This window comes from Balaenoptera musculus, chromosome 16, assembly GCF_009873245.2.
Source record: "Balaenoptera musculus isolate JJ_BM4_2016_0621 chromosome 16, mBalMus1.pri.v3, whole genome shotgun sequence".
NCBI classification, from domain to species: Eukaryota; Metazoa; Chordata; class Mammalia; order Artiodactyla; family Balaenopteridae; genus Balaenoptera; species Balaenoptera musculus.
Genome location: NC_045800.1, coordinates 11,407,734 through 11,428,409, shown reverse-complemented (window position 1 = coordinate 11,428,409; position 20,676 = coordinate 11,407,734). Strand labels below are relative to the sequence as shown.

The 20,676-nt window shown below is 43.3% G+C and overlaps 2 protein-coding genes and 1 pseudogene across 5 annotated transcripts in view; 1 reads left to right on the top strand and 2 right to left on the bottom strand.

Moving 5' to 3' along the window:
• Window positions 1-8,953, bottom strand: part of LOC118882582 (minichromosome maintenance complex binding protein) — a 69,606-nt gene extending 60,653 nt beyond the window's left edge. For both annotated transcript variants that reach the window (XM_036828519.1, XM_036828518.1), the window contains exon 1: window positions 8,615-8,953. In XM_036828519.1, the coding sequence (XP_036684414.1) occupies window positions 8,615-8,672 (58 nt within the window). In that variant the 5' untranslated portion in view covers window positions 8,673-8,953. The remainder of the gene's footprint in view (window positions 1-8,614) is intronic.
• A 7,337-nt stretch (window positions 8,954-16,290) lies between these two features.
• On the bottom strand, window positions 16,291-16,566 carry LOC118882887 (annotated as a pseudogene).
• Window positions 16,567-20,270: 3,704 nt separating this feature from the next.
• The window catches only part of LOC118882675 (SEC23 interacting protein), a 44,627-nt gene continuing 44,221 nt past the window's right edge, over window positions 20,271-20,676 (top strand). For all 3 annotated transcript variants that reach the window (XM_036828828.1, XM_036828827.1, XM_036828824.1), the window contains exon 1: window positions 20,271-20,518. In XM_036828828.1, coding sequence (XP_036684723.1) covers window positions 20,356-20,518 — 163 coding nt within the window. In that variant the 5' untranslated portion in view covers window positions 20,271-20,355. The remainder of the gene's footprint in view (window positions 20,519-20,676) is intronic.

Below are 20,676 nucleotides of genomic sequence, written 5' to 3'. Positions count from 1 at the left end.
TTAGGGCACGGAAACTATCCTGTATGATGCTATGGTGAATGTATGTATGTACATATTATTATACATTTGTCCAAAGCGACAGAATATACACCACCAAGAATGAACCATAATGTAAACTATGGACTTCGGGTGATAATGATGTGTCAGTGTAGGTTCACCAATTATAACAAAGGTACCACCCTGGTAGTAGATGTTGATAACAGGGGGGAGGCTATGCATGTGTGGGGCAGGAGGTATTTGGGAAATCTCTCTGTCTTCTGCTCAATTTTGTGGTGAACCTAAAACAGCTCTAAAGAAGTCTTCAAAAACGAGGATGGGGGGAAAAGTACACATTGAGACTCAAATGGAAGTAAAATATATATTGTTTAGAATAATGGTTGTAAATTATAAATTTTACCAAAGTATAGTAGCTTATGTTTAGTGAACACTTAAAAGACTGTGCCAGGCACTATTCTAAGCACTTTATATGCATTATCTCATTTAATCCTTTTAACAGGCTTAAAAAATGGATTTTCTTATTAGTCCCATTTTACAGATGATAAAATTGAGGTAAAAAAGGTTAATTAATTTGACATGTTCACACTCCAAGTTAGGAAGTAAGAGGGGCCAAGCAGTGACCTACTACAGAAGTGGTAGGAGTAGTCTACCCTAAGTGCTAGCAACAAGAGATACATTTCCTGCAGAGAATTTAAAAATAATAAAACCAACTAAAATTCATTCTGCTTCTACCATCACTCTGAATTGGCAATTCTAAACAATGTCAGTGATAAAACATTCTTCCTCAGAAAATCTTTTGTTGGTATTAATCCCAAACAATTGTGGGAACTAAACTAAAACTACTGCTGAGTTTTAGTAATATATGTGGTAGTGTCAAATTAGCACATTTTTACTACTTAACCTTTAATGAATATTGCATTCTACATAGAAGTTAATTTGAAGAATCCTCAGTTACACACTTGGCTCCCAACATAGACACAGCTACATGAATATGTTTGGATAGTAAATTTCTAAGTGGTACACAACAGTCCAAACTTGGTTAGAGCAGTTAGTATCCCCCAAGCCCTGTGGTACTCTAGAGTCCTACATGTATACAAAAGATTTTAAATAAACAAACAATAACCCAGTGATTGTAAAGATGAAGAAGGAGAACTTGAGTTACTTCAATTCTATCTTCCATGGGACAACTTGTTGGAATTGTTATTTGTGTTTAATAAATCAGTGAAACAGTGAGAAGTGAGAGGGGCAGTAGGTGCAAATTTTACTCATACATGAAAATTTTACTGAATCTGAATCATAACTTAAAATTGAAATGTATTCTTCTTAAATGGCTATTTATTTTAAAGCTAAAGAATGAATTATGAAAATATGTTAGTAACATCAGTGGAAAGATTTGGTATCTCTCTAATTTGTCTTTTTTTTTTTTAATTTGTGTCTTTTGCAGATGTTTCAGTTTTATCAAAATTCACTTATTAGTCATCGGACAATTCTTTATATAAAATATTATTATATCAAACTATAACTAAAAGACCAAAATTCAAACTATTAGGTAGGTATAAACACTACCAAGTAAACAGTTGAGTTTTGTCTGCAGAAACTTGATTAAGTTATTCTTAATACAAAGAATTCATTAATTATACAATTAATACAAACTTATTCAAATCTAAAGTGTGGTACCCATACCAACATGAAACAACATCAACATAACAGAACTCAACAACAACAAAAAATTCGAACATGGGCAGGGAGAAGTCGCTAGAAGCAATGTCTAGATCTATTTTGAAATATGTAATTACCTTAAGCACTGCATATAGCTTTATTTCATGATTATTATTGAAAATAATTCTGTAGTATAAAGAAGGGAGGTATTAAAAAAAGATTATAGACAAATATTCTGGGTATGGCCCTGTAGTTAAGAAGCAGTCTGGCTCTAGAATCTGTAATCTTTTTATTGTTTGTTTTGTTTTTTTGTTTTTTGTTTTAACATCTTTATTAGAGTATAATTGCTTTACAATGGTGTGTTAGTTTCTGCTTTATAACAAAGTGAATCAGCTATACATATACATATATCCCCATATCTCCTCCCTCTTGCGTCTTCCTCCCACCCTCCCTATCCCATAGAATCTGTAATCTTTACTATTCTCTATTACCAAAAGAACTAAACGCATTACAGATTCAATGCAATCCCTATCAAAATGCCAATTGCCTTTTTTTTGCAGCAATGACAGACTGATCCTAAATTCATATGGAAATACAAGGGATTCTGAAGAGCCAAAACAATCTTTAAAAAAAAAAAAAAAAAAGGAACAAAGTTGGAGGACTCATACATCACTTCAAAACTTACTACAAACCTACAGTAATCAAGACAACATAGTACTGGCAGAAGGGTAAACATATAGATCAATGGAATGAAACTGAGAGTTCAGAAATAAAGCTATACATCTATGGTCAATTGATACACACACATACACATTTTTTAAACAAAGTTGTCAAACCCATTCAGTCGGGGAAGAATAGTCTTTTCGACAAACAGTGCTGTGGGGCTTCCAGATTGGTGAACACAGCCACATACTGAAAGGGTAGCGCACCCAAGTTCCATGGAGACCGAAGCTCTTCCACAAGGGACCCTTCCACAACTTGCCCTATGTACCTATTCATCTGCATCCTTTATGATATCCTTCAAAATAAACTGGTAAATGTTAAAACACACACACACACACACACACAGACACACACAAGGTGCTGGGACAACTAGATATCCACATGCAAAAGAATGAATTCGGATCGCTACCTAATACCATATCCAAAAATTAATTCAAAATGGAGCCAAGACCTCAAGGTAAGGAGTTAAAACTTAAAAATTCTTAGAAAGAACATAGGTGTTAATCTTTGTGACCTTGCATCAGACAATGGTTTCCTAAACACCAAAAGCATAAGCAACTAAAGGAAAGAGATAAATTGGACATCATCAAAATTAAAAATTTGCATCAGAAGACACTATCAGGAAAGTGAAAAGACAATTTATAGAATGGTAGAAAATATTTCTAAATCATATATCTGATAAGGGTCTAATATTCAGAATATATAAAGAACTCTTATAACTCAACAATAAAAGACAAAACCCCAGGGCTTCCCTGGTGGCGCAGTGGTTAAGAATCTGCCTGCCAATGCAGGGGACACGGGTTTGAGCCCTGGTCTGGGAAGATCCCACATGCCGCGGAGCAACTAAGCCCGTGAGCCACAACTACTGAGCCTGCGCGTCTGGAGCCTGTGCTCCGCAACGGGAGAGGCCGCGACAGTGAGAGGACCGCGCACCGCGATGAAGAGTGGCCCCCGCTCGCCACAGCTGGAGAAAGCCCTCGCACAGAAACGAAGACCCAACACAGCCAAACATAAATAAATAAATAAATTTATTAAAAAAAAAAAAAAAGACAAAACCCCAATTTAAAATCTGCAAAGGGGAATTCCCCGGCAGTCCAGTGGTTAGGACTCTGCACTTTCACTGCCGAGGGTGAAGGCTCAATCCATGGCCGGGAAACTAAGATCCTGCAAGCTGCATGGCGTGGCCAAAAAAAATAAAAATATCAATAAAAACCTGCAAAGAACTTGAAAAGACATTTCTCCAAATGAGATACACAAATGGCCTATATGTATATGAAAAGACACTATTATACTATTATCATTACAGTAATACAAATCAAAATCACAATGACATACCAGTTCACCCCCATTAGGATGGCTATTACTAATAAAACAACAGATCATAACAAGTGTTGAAGTGGACTGGAGAAATTGGGACTCTCATACATTGCTGGTGAAAGTGCACAATGGTGCACACACTTTGGGAAAAAGTTCCAGCATAAAATTACCAGATGGCCCAGCAATCCCACTCTGAGGCATATTCCCAAGAGAACTGAAAACATATATTCACACAAAAACTTGTACATGAATGTTTATAGCAGCACTATTCACAATAGCCAAGTGTTCACCTATGGATAAATGAATAAACAAAATATGGTATATCCATACTATGGAATATTAATTCTGGTCATAAAGGAATATAGTACTGATACATGCTACAACATAGATGAACCTCGATAACATTATGCCAAGTTAAAGAAACTGGACACAAAAGGCCACAAGTTATATGAGTCCATTTATATGAAATGTCCAGATTAGGTAAACCATAGACAGAAGTAAATTAGTGGTTGCAAGAGGAGGGAGGAGGGGGCAATTGGGAGTGACTGCTAACAGATATGGGGCTTCTTTCTGGGGTGATGGAAATGATGTGGTGATAACTGCACTCATAGTGAACATACTAAAACCCACTGAACTGTACGTTTTAAAACAGTGAATTTTATGTTATATCTCAATGAAGAAAAAAGAACTATAATCGGAAACAGTTAAAACTGGTGACCTCAGTGGGAGAAGAGCAGCATACTTTCACTCTTCATTTAATACTATCATGCTGGGTTTTTTTAACCATAGGCAAGTTATTATTCAATAATTTTAAAATTCATATATGCACATGTATAGATATATGTATTTATGCTTTTGCCACAGCTGCCCAATCCATTCTTCTTCTCTGAGAACTTCCCCCACTGCTGAGGTACGGGCCTCAATAGTTACGACTATCCTATATAACACTGCCCTGGCCATAGCTGACTAGTGGACCCCTGACTCCATGCTGGGCCAATCAGATTCTCTAACCCTGGAATTTGGGATTAAGATAAAGATGCTAGCTCAAGTGGGTTGGAACTGACAGGTGAAATTGGGAGCTGTGGAATAGAGAAAGATAAAGTTTGTGTGCAGAGATGAACGTAGCCTAAGGGAGAAAAACTGAGAAGCGCTGCTTGGTTGGATTCCTGCTAGTTTTCCAATTCCATTCAGTAGTCTCTTGGGATACCAAGCCACCCTTCCTGCCTTTGGGTTTTATAGTCTTAAAACAAATCACTTTTTTTCAGTGGTCTAACAAGGGCCAGGTGGTAGGAGAGATCGAAGGTGGGTACAGACAAAAGGGGGTGAACTGTCGGTACAGAATCATGGTGACAATAAAAAAGCAGACAGACTTTTAGATGATTTTATTATCGCTTTAAATTCTCTAAAATGCTAGTGATAAAATACTACTCCTTTCCCTCCTCCACACACCAATTCCTTTTTTTCATGAGCTAGTCTAGTTCTAGTTCTGTTAGATATGACCAAAGTGCCTTGAATATAACCAAAACTAATGATCTTGACCCAACCAACAATCTGAAGAGAACGTACATAAAGAATCAGTTGATAAGCATTCCTACTTTTCTGAAATTAACAGCAGTTATTAATTCAAGTTATTAATTCAAGTGAAAAAAATTCCTTCTTTAAAATAAAAAATGATTAAAAGAAAAAGAAGTATACAAAACTTTTTCTCATCTAAGATTCCTGCTTTTGTTTAAGGGAAGCAATTTAATATGGGTCAGTAAATGAACAATCACTGTGGGGACTGAGCCATCAGCATTATGCACATAACAGAGTCCAATAAAGTATTCCTAAATCTTAAGCCTTTGGACCTCAAGATTCTACATATAAAATCTCTTAGAGGGCTTCCCTTGTGGCTCAGTGGTTGAGAATCTGCCTGCTAATGCAGGGGACACGGGTTCGAGCCCTGGTCTGGGAAGATCCCACATGCCGCGGAGCAACTAGGCCCGTGAGCCACAACTACTGAGCCTGCGCATCTGGAGCCTGTGCTCCTCAACAAGAGAGGCCACGATAGTGAGAGGCCCGCGCACCGCGATGAAGAGTGGCCCCCGCTTGCCGCAACTGGAGAAAGCCCTCGCACAGAAACGAAGACCCAACACAGCCATAAATAAATAAATAAATAAATAAATAAATAAATAAATAAATAAAATTGAAAAGTGTTTAAAAAAAAATCTTTTAGAAACTGGTACAGAAACATAAAAGGCATTTTTTGAAGGCTTACAGGAAAAAATTTACATATGAATAATTGTAATATGGAAGATACAAATTCAAAATATGGATTGGTTCACAAAGATGAATTATGATTCATACAGTTATGACTGGCCTCTAAGAGAATTTCAAAGTTTCTTATCCAAACCAAGAAAAAAGAATTAGGATTTGCATGTGAGAGTAACTCGTACCTGGTACGATCACATCGCATTCTCTGAACCAATACAATGTCCACCAGGACTGTCCTTAGTTTAGATTTGTGGTCACAGTAACCACCACAATTTACACCATTTCTGATTGATTAATCAGTCTTTCCACTGCCTCTCCTCAGCAAATGTTCACGGAGCCCTTCTGATGTACAGGTGTATTCTAGGTGAATAAAGCAAATACACGCCCTGAATTCCCAAGGTGAAAATACAGCCGAGGAACCCAAGAAACAAGTGATTTCAACAACATGCTTTACAAGCTAATTTCCAGGCCACACAGGATCCTATAATTACATGCAGCAGGAGGTACCTAACTTAGGTTCCCAAAGGAAGAGTAAGATTTAGCCAGGAAAGTGGCCCTGGGAGAGGAAGTGGGGACCAGGCAAAGGAAATAGCCTATGCAGAAAGCCTAGAGGCAAGGTTCAAAATCAAAGAACTGAAAGAAGGTTCAACATGAGGGGGAATATAGTGATGAGGTCTGAGGGCTGGGCAGGGGCGGGGCCCAGAAGGCTTCATAAACCACAACAGACGGGCATTCCTTTTCTATCTGGGGGAAAGATGGATTCAAAACAATTTCCTACTGAACAAAAAAGAGTCCACAAGTTTAACACCTCACTTACTTCTCACACAAACATACCTGTAGATGGTTTTAAGATAAAGTTATTCAATATATTCACAGTGATAGGAAAATATAGCAAAAATATATACTATACATCAGAACAGCTTCTACAAAAACATCATGACTGTAAGTATTAGTTTTCTCTGTAAGACACAACCTGTATGAGAATAAGACATTCTGGAGGGAAACACATCCACAAGGTCCCGGTTCCCACAACACTACACAAACTTTACAAAATACTGTGAAGCCAATATTTTATATCCAAATTACACCTTTTGTACTATAATGAGTCGTTTGCCTCTTAGGATCATACACGCAGGAGACAAAATCTGACACAAATACATTCAAATATATACCAAATATAAAATCATCTCATTGATCCAGCAAGACTAGGATAGGGGTATTTCTCATAAATAAATTTTCTAAACATCAATAACGGGAACTTCACCCTTTAAGCACCAAAACTTACTTTTGAAAGATTTTTCCTAAAAAGTATTTATGCCCCTGCACCCTCTTAAACCTACTGTGCAACTTAATCTTCACTCCACATTTTGGGGCCATTATTTTGGAAATCAATTATTGGTTCCAGTATTCATTACGAACATCAATTACTAGGATTCAGTGGAGAGACATATGCCCCTTCCTCAAAAGCACCCTTGATGGATATACAGTGATTCAAAAAAAAAATTTTTTTAACAACATATACATAGTTTTAAATTTCTTCTTTATCAGGTTGTCGGTGTTCACTGGCTACAGTCCGGTTGCCTATCCAGGCCTTCTTCTAATTTGCTGCTTCTAGTTTCAGCCTGGGAAACCAGCTAACTAAACTAGTTCAAATTATAAGGAAAATGAATGAAGATTTGCTGAGTGAGCCTTTCCTGCAAGAAGTACATACATTTTCTGCCATCGGTTTTGGCTGCTGGGGACTACTGAGCTTCTTAATAGGCGTTCTCACTAATATCCCACAACGTCTTAAGTGAGGAAGGCCACTCTACAAGTTTAAGTTACCTCCTGACACGTCAGGTGTTCTGATCTAACACACTGATTTCTGGTCGGGTTTGCGTCCACCACTCCTAAGCGCAAAAGACATGGGGGTTGCGGCCAAAATGCCCAGTTAACTGCAAACAAACCTAAATTTTCCGTAGCAGACAAGTGGCATTAACAATAATTGCAGCTAAAATTTACTAAGCTTGCCTGCCACATCCTAAGCTCTTTCCATGTAGGAGCGCGTTTGAGTAGTCCAACATTTCTTGCTACCTCTGGCACAAGAGTAGATGGAGACTGGGCTGGTTTTAAAGGCATCCTAAAAGAAAAATTAAGCTGTTACACTAAATCTTATCTCGAAAAGAGAGGATGTGTGTAATACAGGAGTTAGAGCCAACTTCTGCTGCGAGGGAGCGAGCACTCCCCCGACACACCGGAAGTTTTGAAATATCCTGCAAGCTTCCCCTAGGCAAAGTGCTTTTCCTTCACCCCATCTCCGCCGGCCCTCGCGAAGGTTCAAGGGCCCCTCCGAGCTCTGCCGCACGCGGGGCTCGGGCCGCCAGCAGGGCCACGAAGGGAAGCGAGGCCGTCAATCACGGCCGCCCGCCCGCCCGCTCGCTCCTCGCGGCGTAACCTTGGCCGCTTGCGAATCGCGAATCGGGCAGGTGGGAGGCACCTGCGGCCGGGCCCGGGAAGCCGCGGCCCGGAGTCCGCGGTGTGGAACGCCGGCCGGCGCAGGCCCGGCTGGCCGTCTCGGCCGCGCGAGCCCTCGAGGTAGCCCCGCGTGGGGCCGCGCGGCGGGGTCGGGCCCGGGGCTCCGTCAACTCGGCGGCCACCCCGGCCCGCCCCCGGCGCCGCCACTCACCGAAGAAGCCCTGCACGATCCCCAGCGGGTGACTGAGCCAATCCTCCCCACAGGGCATCTCGCAGACGGGCCGGAGCCGGCGCGGCCCGGCGTCCCGCGCCGCTGCTCCTCTTCGCTGGCTCGGCCGCTTCTCGCCCGCGCCCTCCCACGCAGGGTGAGCCTCGCGGCGCGGGCCGCCCGGCCTCTCCGCGCCTCAGAGAACGGCGGCTGTGGCGGCGGCAACGAGGCGCTGCCGGAGACGGGCAGGTGGCGCGTGCGGGCCCCCAACCTCCACTTTGCACAATGGCGGGAAATAGGCGCCGCCGACCGCGCTGCCTGCGACCTGGGTGGAGCTCGCGCGAGGAGGGGCGGCGGGAGCGCGCTGCGCGGTCCCGCGGCGGGGGGGCGGGGCGCGCCTGCTGGGGGGAGGGGGGGCGGGCCGGGGAGGGGCGGGGCCGCGGCGGCAGGGCGGCCGCCATCTTAGAAACGGGCGAAAGGAAGGGCAGGCGTGGCCTCGGGATCCGGAGCTCGGCGTCGCGGGCCGAGGGAGGTGTTTTGCTGGGTGTCACTCTGCAGGATCGAAGGGGGAAACTCTCGAGGTCCGGTTTATACATTTATAGTGCGAGGCCTTGCACAGGCTTTGCAACAGCCCAAAAGCACAAGCCCAAAGAAACCTCAAAGTTATCGCTGGGCAAAATTAGAGTGTAAAGCAGCCTTTGGTGTCCGCCCACCTCATCGCGTCCTCTTGGTGCCTTTTTTTTTTGCCGATGGCAACTCTTTTTTCTGGTTCCCTGCCCGAAACCCTATGTAGTGACTTTCCTTCAGCTGGATCAAGTCTTACCCCACTGAGGAAGGTGTACATTTAGATAAGGGGGACTTTGAAAAACCCCAAGCTCCCTTTCTGTCATCTCAGGCACTGCAGAGGGACTAGTTCCTAATTGAGAGGCAAGTTCATAACTGTGAAAACATACCCTGGCCTGTGTCTGCCTAGAAGCTGGAAACAGCCGAGGAGCTTTGGCGAGGTTCCTACAGGACGTGTGTGTCAGGACACCCTCAGAATGAAGACGGTGGCATCAGCACACACAAAAGATCAAGTCAACAGTAACCTTTGAATGAGGAAATTTGGGAAATATGCAAGTTCTGTAATGAAACAGCCCCTAGGCCTGGAATATATCTGAGAAAATCCCAGTCTCATCAGCTGAAATACGGCGTATTAACGGAAGGATCTGAATGGAGTCTAGAAAGTGGGGAGCTGGAGAACCTGAACTCAGGTCTCAAGCCTTCCTTAGGGCAAAAGGGGTTATTTTGTATTTGTCACCGTGAACCGATTACATTCTGCACCCGGTATCCAGGGGTGAAGGTTGGTTGAATCCGCAGATGTGGAAACTGCAGGTATAGAGGGCCGGTCACCCAGGGCCACTGTTCTCTGCCATTTTATATAAGGGACTTGAGCATCCACAGATATCCGTGGGGTCCTGGAACCAACTCCTTGCAACTAATACCCAGGGATGACTATGACTGGTGTACTGTATCATACCTGTGGCTCTGGTGAGTTTGGGGAAGCCGTTTCAAATTTTTGGCATTACCACCACTTCTTTCATTCATTCATTGAACAGAGGGGGTTGCCAAGTCCCTAGTATTGAATGGAGAAACCCCCTCTTTAGCTTTGTGGCCAGTAATACACAAATTAAATATATGTCATGAACATCTGCTTTTATTTATTTATTAATTTATTTAACTTTTTGGCCGCGCGGCAGGGCATGTGGGACCTTAGTTCCCCCACCAGGGATCGAACCCCTACCCCCTGCATGGGAAGCACAGACTTTTAATCACTAGACCACCAGGGAAGTCCCGAACATCTACTTTTAAATTGTGATAATTTCAGATTTACTTTATATGAAATTGCAGCTGGATACCAATTCAGCAGTGGCTAGTAACACTTAAGCTTTTGGTTTCTACCTCTGCATTCAGTTATTTGTAAGCAAACAATTGCTCAGATTTTACTTAAAGAGACACTGTGATTCTACTGAAATGTAATTACTTTATAATGTGAATAATTTCACCCTCTAATTTTCCTGTGGCAAGATGTTTTGACACTACTAATAGTTATGAAAATTTAAAAGGCCAAGGGAAGGTCCATGAGAGTACTTCTCTATGGCAAGTTTTCTCTTCCCACCACTGGTAATCACACTTCTGCCCCCACCCCAAGTCCGTATTTTTAAGGAGGACGTTACATAACCCTGTCTACAAGTAATTACCGAAGGCATTGGAAATACTGGGGTGAAAAAGGGAGATACTATCCCTGCCTTCGTGGTATATACGGTTCAGTGAGAGACTTATTACTAAATAACTATTCATTTACAACCATGATAGGTGCCAGGCAAGAAAAAGTGAAGTTCTATAAGAGGAATGAACAGCACTATGTATTCTAGTGAGGGAGACTTGTGGGGAAAGGATCCTTCAGGGATTTCCTGAAAATGTGACATTTACACTGGGACTTGAAAGATAAATAAGAGTTAGCTAGGTGAAAAGTGTGAGGGAAAGGTGTTCCAAGCCTTAAAGCTAGGAAAACAAAAACCTGAATAGAAAATTAAAAGAATCACAATTTATTGCATGACATGGCTATCAATAGTGTTTAAATAGCATAATAATGTTACAATTTGAATATTAATCTAACCAACATTATAATTTTTTAAAATATTTTTAAATTTATTTATTTGGTTGCGCTGGGTCTTAGTTGTGGCAGGCAGGCTTCTTAGTTGTGGCATGCAAACTCTTAGTTGCGGCATGCATGTGGGATCTACTTCCCTGACCAGGGATCGAACCCGGGCCCCCTGCATTGGGAGCCCGGAGTCTTATCCACTGCACCACCAGGGCAGTCCATATAATTTAACTTTAGGAGGCTAGAGGGATGAGGATATATAGGATTCATATATGTGATAAGGACAAAGAAGACCAAAAAGAGCAAAATCCTCATCTTTCATCTGGGAAGTCAACACATAATGCAAAGGAGAAAAAAAGGAACAGAAGTGACATGTAATCATGTTAATTTAAAAATATTAGAAATACAGGAAGAATCAGCAGAAAGAATTGAATGTAGTTGCCTCAGGATGGGGTAAAAATTTCTTTTAAACATTTGCTTGTTTTCTATATACTTATCACAAATTCAGCCTCAGCTGCACTAAAATTTCCACCAGATCCTTAAAGCAATGATTTTGGTATTTGTATGCTGTCCTGTTCCCCGGCACCTAGAACAGTGTCTGACATCATAGATGCTCAATAAATATTTGCTGAATGGATAATGCACACTTTCCATGAATTGCCCAAATCTCCTCTCTAGATATTTAGACACATCAGGTATTTTATATACTTTATTTTCTTGGACATCTTTCCCAAAGCCCTTTTTCCTATTCCAATCTGGCCTTTGTTGCCTTCTACTTCTTAGGATCTTCTACCACCATTATCCTAACTCTTGTTTAGGATTCATCTGTTCATTGAGACTTTGAAAAAAGTCTGTTCTCTCCTTCCAGGGCTATATAAAGTTTTCCCAGGGAAGAACTGCATTTCCTAGCTACAGAAGTGTAGCTGAGGTTGGTTGCCTGGCTAGGGACTACATTTCCCCGCCTTCTTTGATGCTAGGTAGGGCTGTGTGATTAGGTTTACCAAAGAAACATGAGGGAATGTGACATCTGGAACTTCCACTTCAATTTCTTAAACCTTTGGCCCTGGATATGTTCTTTGCTCCTTCCTGATGGATGGGATGGTGATTACTAGAATGACCTTGTGCTAAAGTCAGCCTGGATTTTTATAGGAACATTGCATTCCGAGATCTCTTTCTTAACAGCTGCTAGCATTACTCTAAATAATACCAAAAGTATTATCAGAAGTGGTGTGCTGTCGTAACAAATAGAAAATAATGTGGCCCTAGTTTCGTGGTTGGATAGTGGATGACAATAGGTGAAAGACAAAATGCCTCAGGCAATGAAGGAGATGATTTTATTCAGCCTGTTGCAATAGGGAGAACACGCATTCAGGACATTTTTAAAGAAGAGGGGTAAAATTTGAGGTTTTATAAAACAAGGGATTCATTGAGGATGGGTAGGGGTGAGTCTTATTTTGGAATGTGCAAGAGCAAGGTGGTCCTTTACAGTAAGCCCTTTCTTAGAATACTAAAGGGATCAGAATTTTTTTTTTTTTTTTTTTTTTTTTTTTTGCCTTGCCCCCATGACTTGCAGGATCTTAGTTCCCAGACCAGGGATCGAACCTGGGCCCCTGCAGTGAAAGCGCCGAGTCCTAACCACTGAACTGCCAGGGAATTCCCAAGGAGGAATTTCTTAACCATTTCTGTTTTCTGGGGAGTGAAGGAAACAAATAGGAAAGTTGGCACTCATCAACCAAGTCCTGACCTTTGTGAACCAATTGCTCTACTGTCAGAGGATACAGGTTCTATTGTTAAATATGGTCTGGCCACTGTTTGTGTATTCAGTCTCTCAGATATACCTTGCGAGCCACGTATGTAATTTAAAAGTTAAATTTAAAAAAGTAAAAAACAGGTAACACTAATTTTAATAAAATATTTAACCCAACATATAAAAATATTATAATTTGAACAAATAATCCATATGAAGACTATTAATCTTTTTTTTAAATTAATTCTTCAAAATCCGGAGTGTATTTTACACTTATAGCACATCTCAATTCAGACAGCCACATTTCTTTTTTTTTTTTAAATGTAGGTGGAAACGCTTCAATTTAGTATTCTTTTTTTTTTAACTTTGGGTTTATTATTTATTTATTTATTTATTTATTTATTTATGGCTGTGTTGGGTCTTCGTTTCTGTGCGAGGGCTTTCTCCAGTTGCGGCAAGTGGGGGCCACTCTTCATCGCGGTGCGCGGGCCTCTCACTATCATGGCCTCTCTTGTTGTGGAGCACAGGCTCCAGACGCGCAGGCTCAGCAATTGTGGCTCACGGGCCTAGTCGCTCCGTGGCATGTGGGATCTTCCCAGACCAGGGCTCGAACCCGTGTCCCCTGCATTGGCAGGCTGACTCTCAACCACTGCGCCACCAGGGAAGCCCCAGACAGCCACATTTCTAATGATCAATAGCCACAGGTGGCCACTGCTACCAGATTAGGCAGCATAGGAGAAATTGGGGCCTTCCAGGATTGGAAAAACCAATCAATTCGGTATTCAAACCCTAGGAGGATTCACTCAAAGGTATTTTCAAGGGTCCTTTAAGACTTCTCAGGTAAACTAGAGAATCTAGCCCTGTGGCAAAGATCAGATCAAGGTTGTAGCCTGGTTTCAGATGACCTCAAGTTAACCAACGTTAGGCTGAGAGAAAAAAGAGCTCAGGTCAGACATGGAAGTTATTGGAAATAAAAAACCAGGAGCCTGGCCTGAAAAAGTCTGCAACTGTTCAAGCCTGAAAGCAAGTCTCAGGCCCCAAAATCATACCAACAGGAAGTAAATTGCCAAAGCTGTACAGCCCCCAAAGAGGACGTGCTTCCCAGTGCTACTTAACATATGGCCTTGGATGACCATGGTCAAGGAGAAACCCCCCAGAGGGCAAAGCCAGGGCCAGGAAGAACTGTGGACTGCGGAGTTATTTACAGAGGACCAAACCAAAGTCAGTCACGACTAACCACAAACATTCTCCACTGTCAGGGCAAGGAGTATTTTCAATTTATGCCTAGCAGGATTCAATCATTTCTATGGAACCGTGATTACTGTGTTTTCCATTCCTCTTTTTTTCCCAGTGGGAGTCTCCATTGCAGTTACCCGGTTTTTGCTCCACAACTGTCTATTGGGTGTCTTATAGTCGTAGCTCCTGAGGAACCACATCCAGACTCATTGGAACGGGCTGAGCTGCCTAGAGATCCTGGACTTTTAAGCTGGATGAAGCTGGTTACCACCCTTGGGGCATGAGTATGTTCTATTTGGGAATAAGGGTGGGTACATGATGGCCAGAGGGACAGACTGCCATGGCAATTGCCATTTGCCCACCAAAATCTTCTTCCTCCATAGTTACAGAAGTGTAGTTACAATGTGGGTACCCAGGTGGGGAGTGTATTTTCCAGCCCTTCTCGCACCCAAAAGGAGTGCATTTTGTCGAAGTTCACACTAGTGGAATGTGAACAAAAGTGATGTGTGCAACTTCTGTCTCACTTGTTAAGATGGGACATTTGTCCCTGAACTGCCCTGACCCCTTCCGACTTCCTTGGGTGGCAACAACTTGAGCAGCCTCAGAAGCCCCATGTTGAAGACAAAAGCTGGTCACCAACATGTACTTTTGTGTGAGTGAGACACGAACATTTGTTTGAGCCCTTGCATTTTTGGGTCTTTTTGTTTGGGAATTTGCTTGAATTCCCCTGTACACCTGTGTTGGATATCATGTTACCTGCATCCCCCATAGGAAGACTTTCTTAGCCTTATTCTTTTATTTTTGGTGGAGCAAGTCCTTCATATTTTCTTAGAAAGTGTGCTTGAGAGGGGTATTTTGGGAGCTGAATTTCTTTGCATTTGACCTGTTTTTATCCTTCTGGAACCTTAAGGGATCTTTGTCTCCAATGCTCCAGTATGTATGTTTTCAACTATTGTGCTGGGTACCAATTAGAAACTTGTATACTTCATTTCTGGGAATTAAAAAAAAAATTTTTTTCCTTGATGATTCCCTCCCCTGTACTTTCTGTCTCTCTTAGCAGAGCTCTTAAAATTCAGATATTGGATTTTCTTGCATGGCAATCTAATTTTCTTAGGTTTCTCTCCTAGCTTCCATCTGTTTGTTTTTTTGCTTTACTTTTTGAGAAATTTCCTTGTATTCATTTTCCTTCTACTGACTTTTTTGTTCCCTAAATATTTCTTTTCTTTTCTTTCTTAAACGTCACCCTGATCTTGTTTCTTGGTTGCAGATCCCTCTGAAGATATTATTGATAGATTTTTGAAAGTTCTTGCCTTCCTGTGTCGGTAGTTTCTTCTAAATTGCCATTTCCTGTTCCTTTTGTGGGTCTTGTTTGAATCACTATCTTCCAGGTTAAAGAATCTTCTTGACTATGTGGTAATCGTATTTAAAGTGTGGGGACTACCTCCCACCTGTGCTTTTTCTGATCACACCTGTCAACCTGACTTGGTGCCCAGCACATCACCTTGTACAGAAAGCAACACAAACCTTCCTCCAAAAGAATGGCCATTTCTGACAGTGACAGAACACGAGGCTCTTTTCCCACAATTTCTGAATCACCTACATGTGAGCTGATGCCTCCTACATCTCATTTTAAGCCTGGACTTCTTTCTTCAGTTTCAGAGCCGTATATCTAATGGCCGGGCATCTCCATTTTTAGGTTCCAGTTTGTCCTCCTGTCCCACTGTGTTCCCTGAATCAGAAATTAGCACACTTTCCCTTCAGTCACCTGTGTCTCATCCTCCCCGTTCACCAGCCTTGCCAGGTGGAGGTGAGTACGGAAGACAAGAGAGGGTGGCTGTCCCCTAGAGTGTGAACTGTCACGGCTCTGCCCGTTTGTCCACTCTTGTATCTCCCGTGTCTGGCATAGGAGCAGGTTCACATAATAAGATTTGCTGAATGAATATCTGAACAAAACAAAAAGCGTGGGGACTAAAAAGGTGATTGGGAGCTCAGAGCATATACATGGGTCTTGTTGGTTTTTTGTCTAGATGAGTTTATTTTCATACAAGTATTTCATGGAAATAGGAATGTAGCAAGCCAGTCAGGGTAGTAGGAAACAAATATTAAGAGCAGGTTCGCACATGTTGTTCTATTTACACCTGGGAGCAGGCTTTCGCAACCTTGGGCGCAGCAGCTGCCCTCATCCGAGGCCCCTTTGCAGACGCAGCCCTGGGCACACTTGGCACAGCTCACGGGGCAGCAGGGGCAGCAGCTCTTGCAGGAGGTGCATTTGCAGGAGCTACAATAGGCGCAGGAGCCACCAGTGGCTCAGGAGCACTTAGGGTCCATTGTGAGCCGAGCTGGGGCCAGAGGTCCAAATCAGTGACAAAGAAGAGGTTCTTGGGTTAGTGGAGGGTGTGTTCTGGGGCTTGTTGATTGTGAGCTTAATTATGGGGTGATTCTGCTCTGGGCTGTCTCATTGGGAAACCCAGATGTAATTCTCTCTAGATCTTTTATTCCCTGACCCCAGCAAGATGCTTCTAATCTCCTGCCTAGAGGTTGAAGACCTGGCAGCTAGTGTTTTTGGAGCTGAGTGAAGAAACTGGGCTGGCTTTGTGGAACAGGGTGTTTTATTACTCAGTATGTATGTATTTGCTTAATCTTCCTTTTGTTTTACCCTCTCCAGAAGGGAAAACTCAGCCTTTTTCCTTTAAGGGGGATGGTCAATAGTCCAGTTACTGAGAGTGGGGGAGGGGATCTGTTTCTTAAACAGTTTTAACCAATCCTCCTAATTATAGGACCTCTCTCTTCCACTGGACTGCCACTTCCAGAGGTGCCTGAGGTTATCAGGTCCTAAATCTTTTGGTGATCCTGTGGTGCAAATAATGTTGCCTTTGAGCTTCCCCCATTACTGGTTTGCTAAATCATCTACTACTTGCCTATTTTTTTGGTGCCTTCCAAAATCTTGTTGCTGCCAAATCTTCTCCCATTCTCCTCATCCTTATGGGTTTATGCCTAAAAAAAACAAGCAGATCCATCTGTGTTTTCAACAGAGCTTCAGGAAGAAGAAAATGAAGATACAGCTGTTTAATCTGACATCTTTCCCCGGAAATTACTCCTATTTCTGTTCATTCCTACTCCAATCGCTCTAATTTGAGCCACCATCATTGCTCAGCTGGTCCACTGCAGCAGTCTGCCAACTGTTCTTCCTGCTCCCGAGGCTTGCTCTTTCCTTATCTATTTTATTACACTGAAGACAGAGTGAACTTTCTACAGAGCAAATGTTATTTCTCCACCTTCCTTTACACCCTTCTTTCAGTCTCTTTTGCTTTTAACTTGTAAGGACCCTGTATCATCTGGCCTTGGTCTACTTTTCATTCTTATCTCCCAGCTTTCTCCCAGTTGCTCACTAGGCTCCAGCCATGCTGTAACCCATATTTCTTTTAACATTCAAATATGGCATCTTAAGGTATCCCTACATACTGTAACTTTATCTGTAATTGTCTCTCACCACTTCTTCCGGTCCCTCTCCTCCAAGCTTTTCCGGTTAACTTCTACTCATCGGCTTTCAGGTGTCAACTTTAATATTTCTTCTTCAGGAAAGCCTTTCATGTCACTCCAGACGAGGTAGGTCCTTTGTTGATGGTCTGATTGTTCTAAATACTTGCTACCCCTCCCCTAAAAGGGTTACACCTCCCTCTCCTGATGGTGTCAATATTCCACACAACACACTTTGAGAAATTCTACATTATTACTTTCATCACACTTTAGTTTATTGTTATTATGTGTTTAGTTGTCTGTCTTCCTGACCAGACTATAAGCTCCAAGAAGGAAAGGTCCTGTGTCTATCTTGTATACCATGGTACCCCCAGTGTTTAGTGTACTGCTTCGACCACCCGTAGTAATGACAAAGACCCCCTTGACCAAACTCTAGAATGGCTACCAACAGCTTAAGGCCATGTCCCCAGGATGAACCCTGTCCCCCTTAAAATGCCTGCCTGAGAAAGCTCAACACTGCCAGGAGAATTTACTGTTTCTTCCAACCCAAACCAGGTGATAGGCATATAGGCCCTGACCCTCCCTTAAAGCAGTAACTTTAGAAAGCTTGCGATTATAAATCCTTTCTCCACCCCTTTGGGATATAAATCTTTTGTCACCCAGACCTGCCTTCTCAAGGACCTGAGAGCTGTCTCCTCCCAGCCTAGTGGGTACCTTGCTCTAACTTGTACCACTGCATGTCATAAAGATATGAGAAGTTAATTTCTGCTCCATATAAGTGCCAATTAACAAACCCGGTCACATGGACGAACACCCCTTGGCACTCTTCAATGCCTTTGCCTTAGCACACGCCAGTCTTTTTTTTTTTTTTTTTTTAATTTATTTTATTTATTTATTTTTGTCTGCATTGGGTCTTCATTGCTGCGTGCAGGCTTTCTCTAGTTGTGGCAAGCTACTCTTCGTTGCAGTGTGCGGGCTTCTCAATGCGGTGGCTTCTCTTGTTGCGGAGCACGGGCTCTAGGCACGTGGGTTTCAGTAGTTGTGGCATGTGGACTCAGTAATTGTGGCTCGTGGGCTCTAGAGCGCAGGCTCAGTAGTTGTGGCTTGAGGGCTCTAGCGCGCAGGCTCTGTAGTTGTGGCGCACGGGCTTAGTTGCTCCGTGGCATGTGGGATCTTCCTGGCCCAGGGCTCAAACCCGTGTCCCCTGCATTGGTAGGTGGATTCTTAACCACTGTGCCACCAGGGAAGCCCCGACACACACCAGTCTTTAAAATCTCCAGCCTTTTGTTTTGGGGAAGTTCAGTTCACGACGAACCCACTTCCTTAACGCAATAAAAATCTATCCTTATTGGTTTAAACTAGTATCTGGCTTTGTTTTTGTTTTGTTTTGACAGTAAGCATACTAGTTGTTTTATTAATAAATAAACAGATACTATATAGGTGTGAACAGCTGGGGGAGAGGGTAGTTTCATTATTTGAAAGCTTCTTTTGGGTTTCTTCTATCCCTCTCCCACCCTCCAAGAAGTTGATTATCTGTTATTTTTTTCTTTCATAATCTCTATGTGAAAGATGACAATTATATCCAAATTATCCATAGTGCATTTTAGGATTAAACTAGTCAGATTATTTTAGACAGGTGTAGAAAACTATTAAAAAAGTCACACGCCTATTTTAAATTTTTTTTTTTTTTTTTTTTTTATGGCTGTGTTGGGTCTTCGCTTCTGTGCGAGGGCTTTCTCTAGTGTGGCAAGCGTGGGCCACTCTTCATCGCGGTGCACGGGCCTCTCAGTATCGCGGCCTCTCTTGTGGCGGAGCACAGGCTCCAGACGCGCAGGCTCAGTAATTGTGGCTCACGGGCCTAGTTGCTCCGCGGCACGTGGGATCCTCCCAGACCAGGGATCGAACCCGCGTCCCCTACACTGGCAGGCAGATTCTCAACCACTGCGCCACCAAAGAAGCCCCCACACGCCTATTTTAAATGTCAATTCCCTGGTTTCTCTTTTAAACTTTTTTTTCTTCCCTGTGGCTTAAAAACTTCAAAAGTTCTACCATTTCTATTTCTGGGTGAATGACAAGAGTTCAATTCAGTCCAAAACGACGTGGGCGCGTTAGATGCGGGTGTTTGGTTACAATTGGTGAGTTTGGCTAGACTTAAGCTGCAAATGGCCCACACACCTTTTCCTCCCTCTGTCTGCAGCTACCACTCTGATACCTGCGCCTGCGGGCTTTCGCTGTTCCTCCAAAATTTTATCTAGTTAGACGCTTCTGTGGGTACTTTTAGGAAGCCTAGAGAGCCCCCCGAAACCCGAGATTTTCAGTGCCGATTCGTACTTTGATTCACAACCAGCAACCCTCCCTCTCCCACGCTCCAGCCCCAGTCGCGACCTCCACTTCTGCCTCCCGTCCGGCCCCGGCAGTGGCCGAGGGTGTCACGTGCTAGGACCCGGGCGTGAAGCCTGCGCCGCCATGTTGGTTCCTGGCAGCCTCGTAGGAGAAAGCAGAGGGAGGCTGACCAGCCGTCCGGAGTTCCGGCCCTTGTGCGCAAGTGCGGAAGTGTGTTGGCCCCGACCGTGACCGGTTTCCGGCTGGTGGTTCTGCACCGGCCCCCAGTAGACGTGTAACGGAAGGTGGGCCGCAGCCATGGCTGAGAGGAAACCTAACGGTGGTGGAGGCGCCGCTTCCACCTCCTCGTCGGGCACTAACTTACTTTTCTCCTCCTCGGCCACGGAGTTCAGCTTCAACGTGCCCTTTATCCCAGTCACCCAGGCTGCCGCTGCCTCGGCCTCCCTGCTCTTGCCTGGAGGTAGTAAGGAGATGAGGATCCGGTGGGGCAAGTGTGTGCGGGGAGGTGGGCGGGCGGCGGGGGGTGGCGAGGGTCGGACGGGAGGTTTTCCTTGTGCCTGGACCCGACCCTCTGATACCTTGCCAGGGCCATCAGTGGCCAGGTTTGAGTGGCCTGAG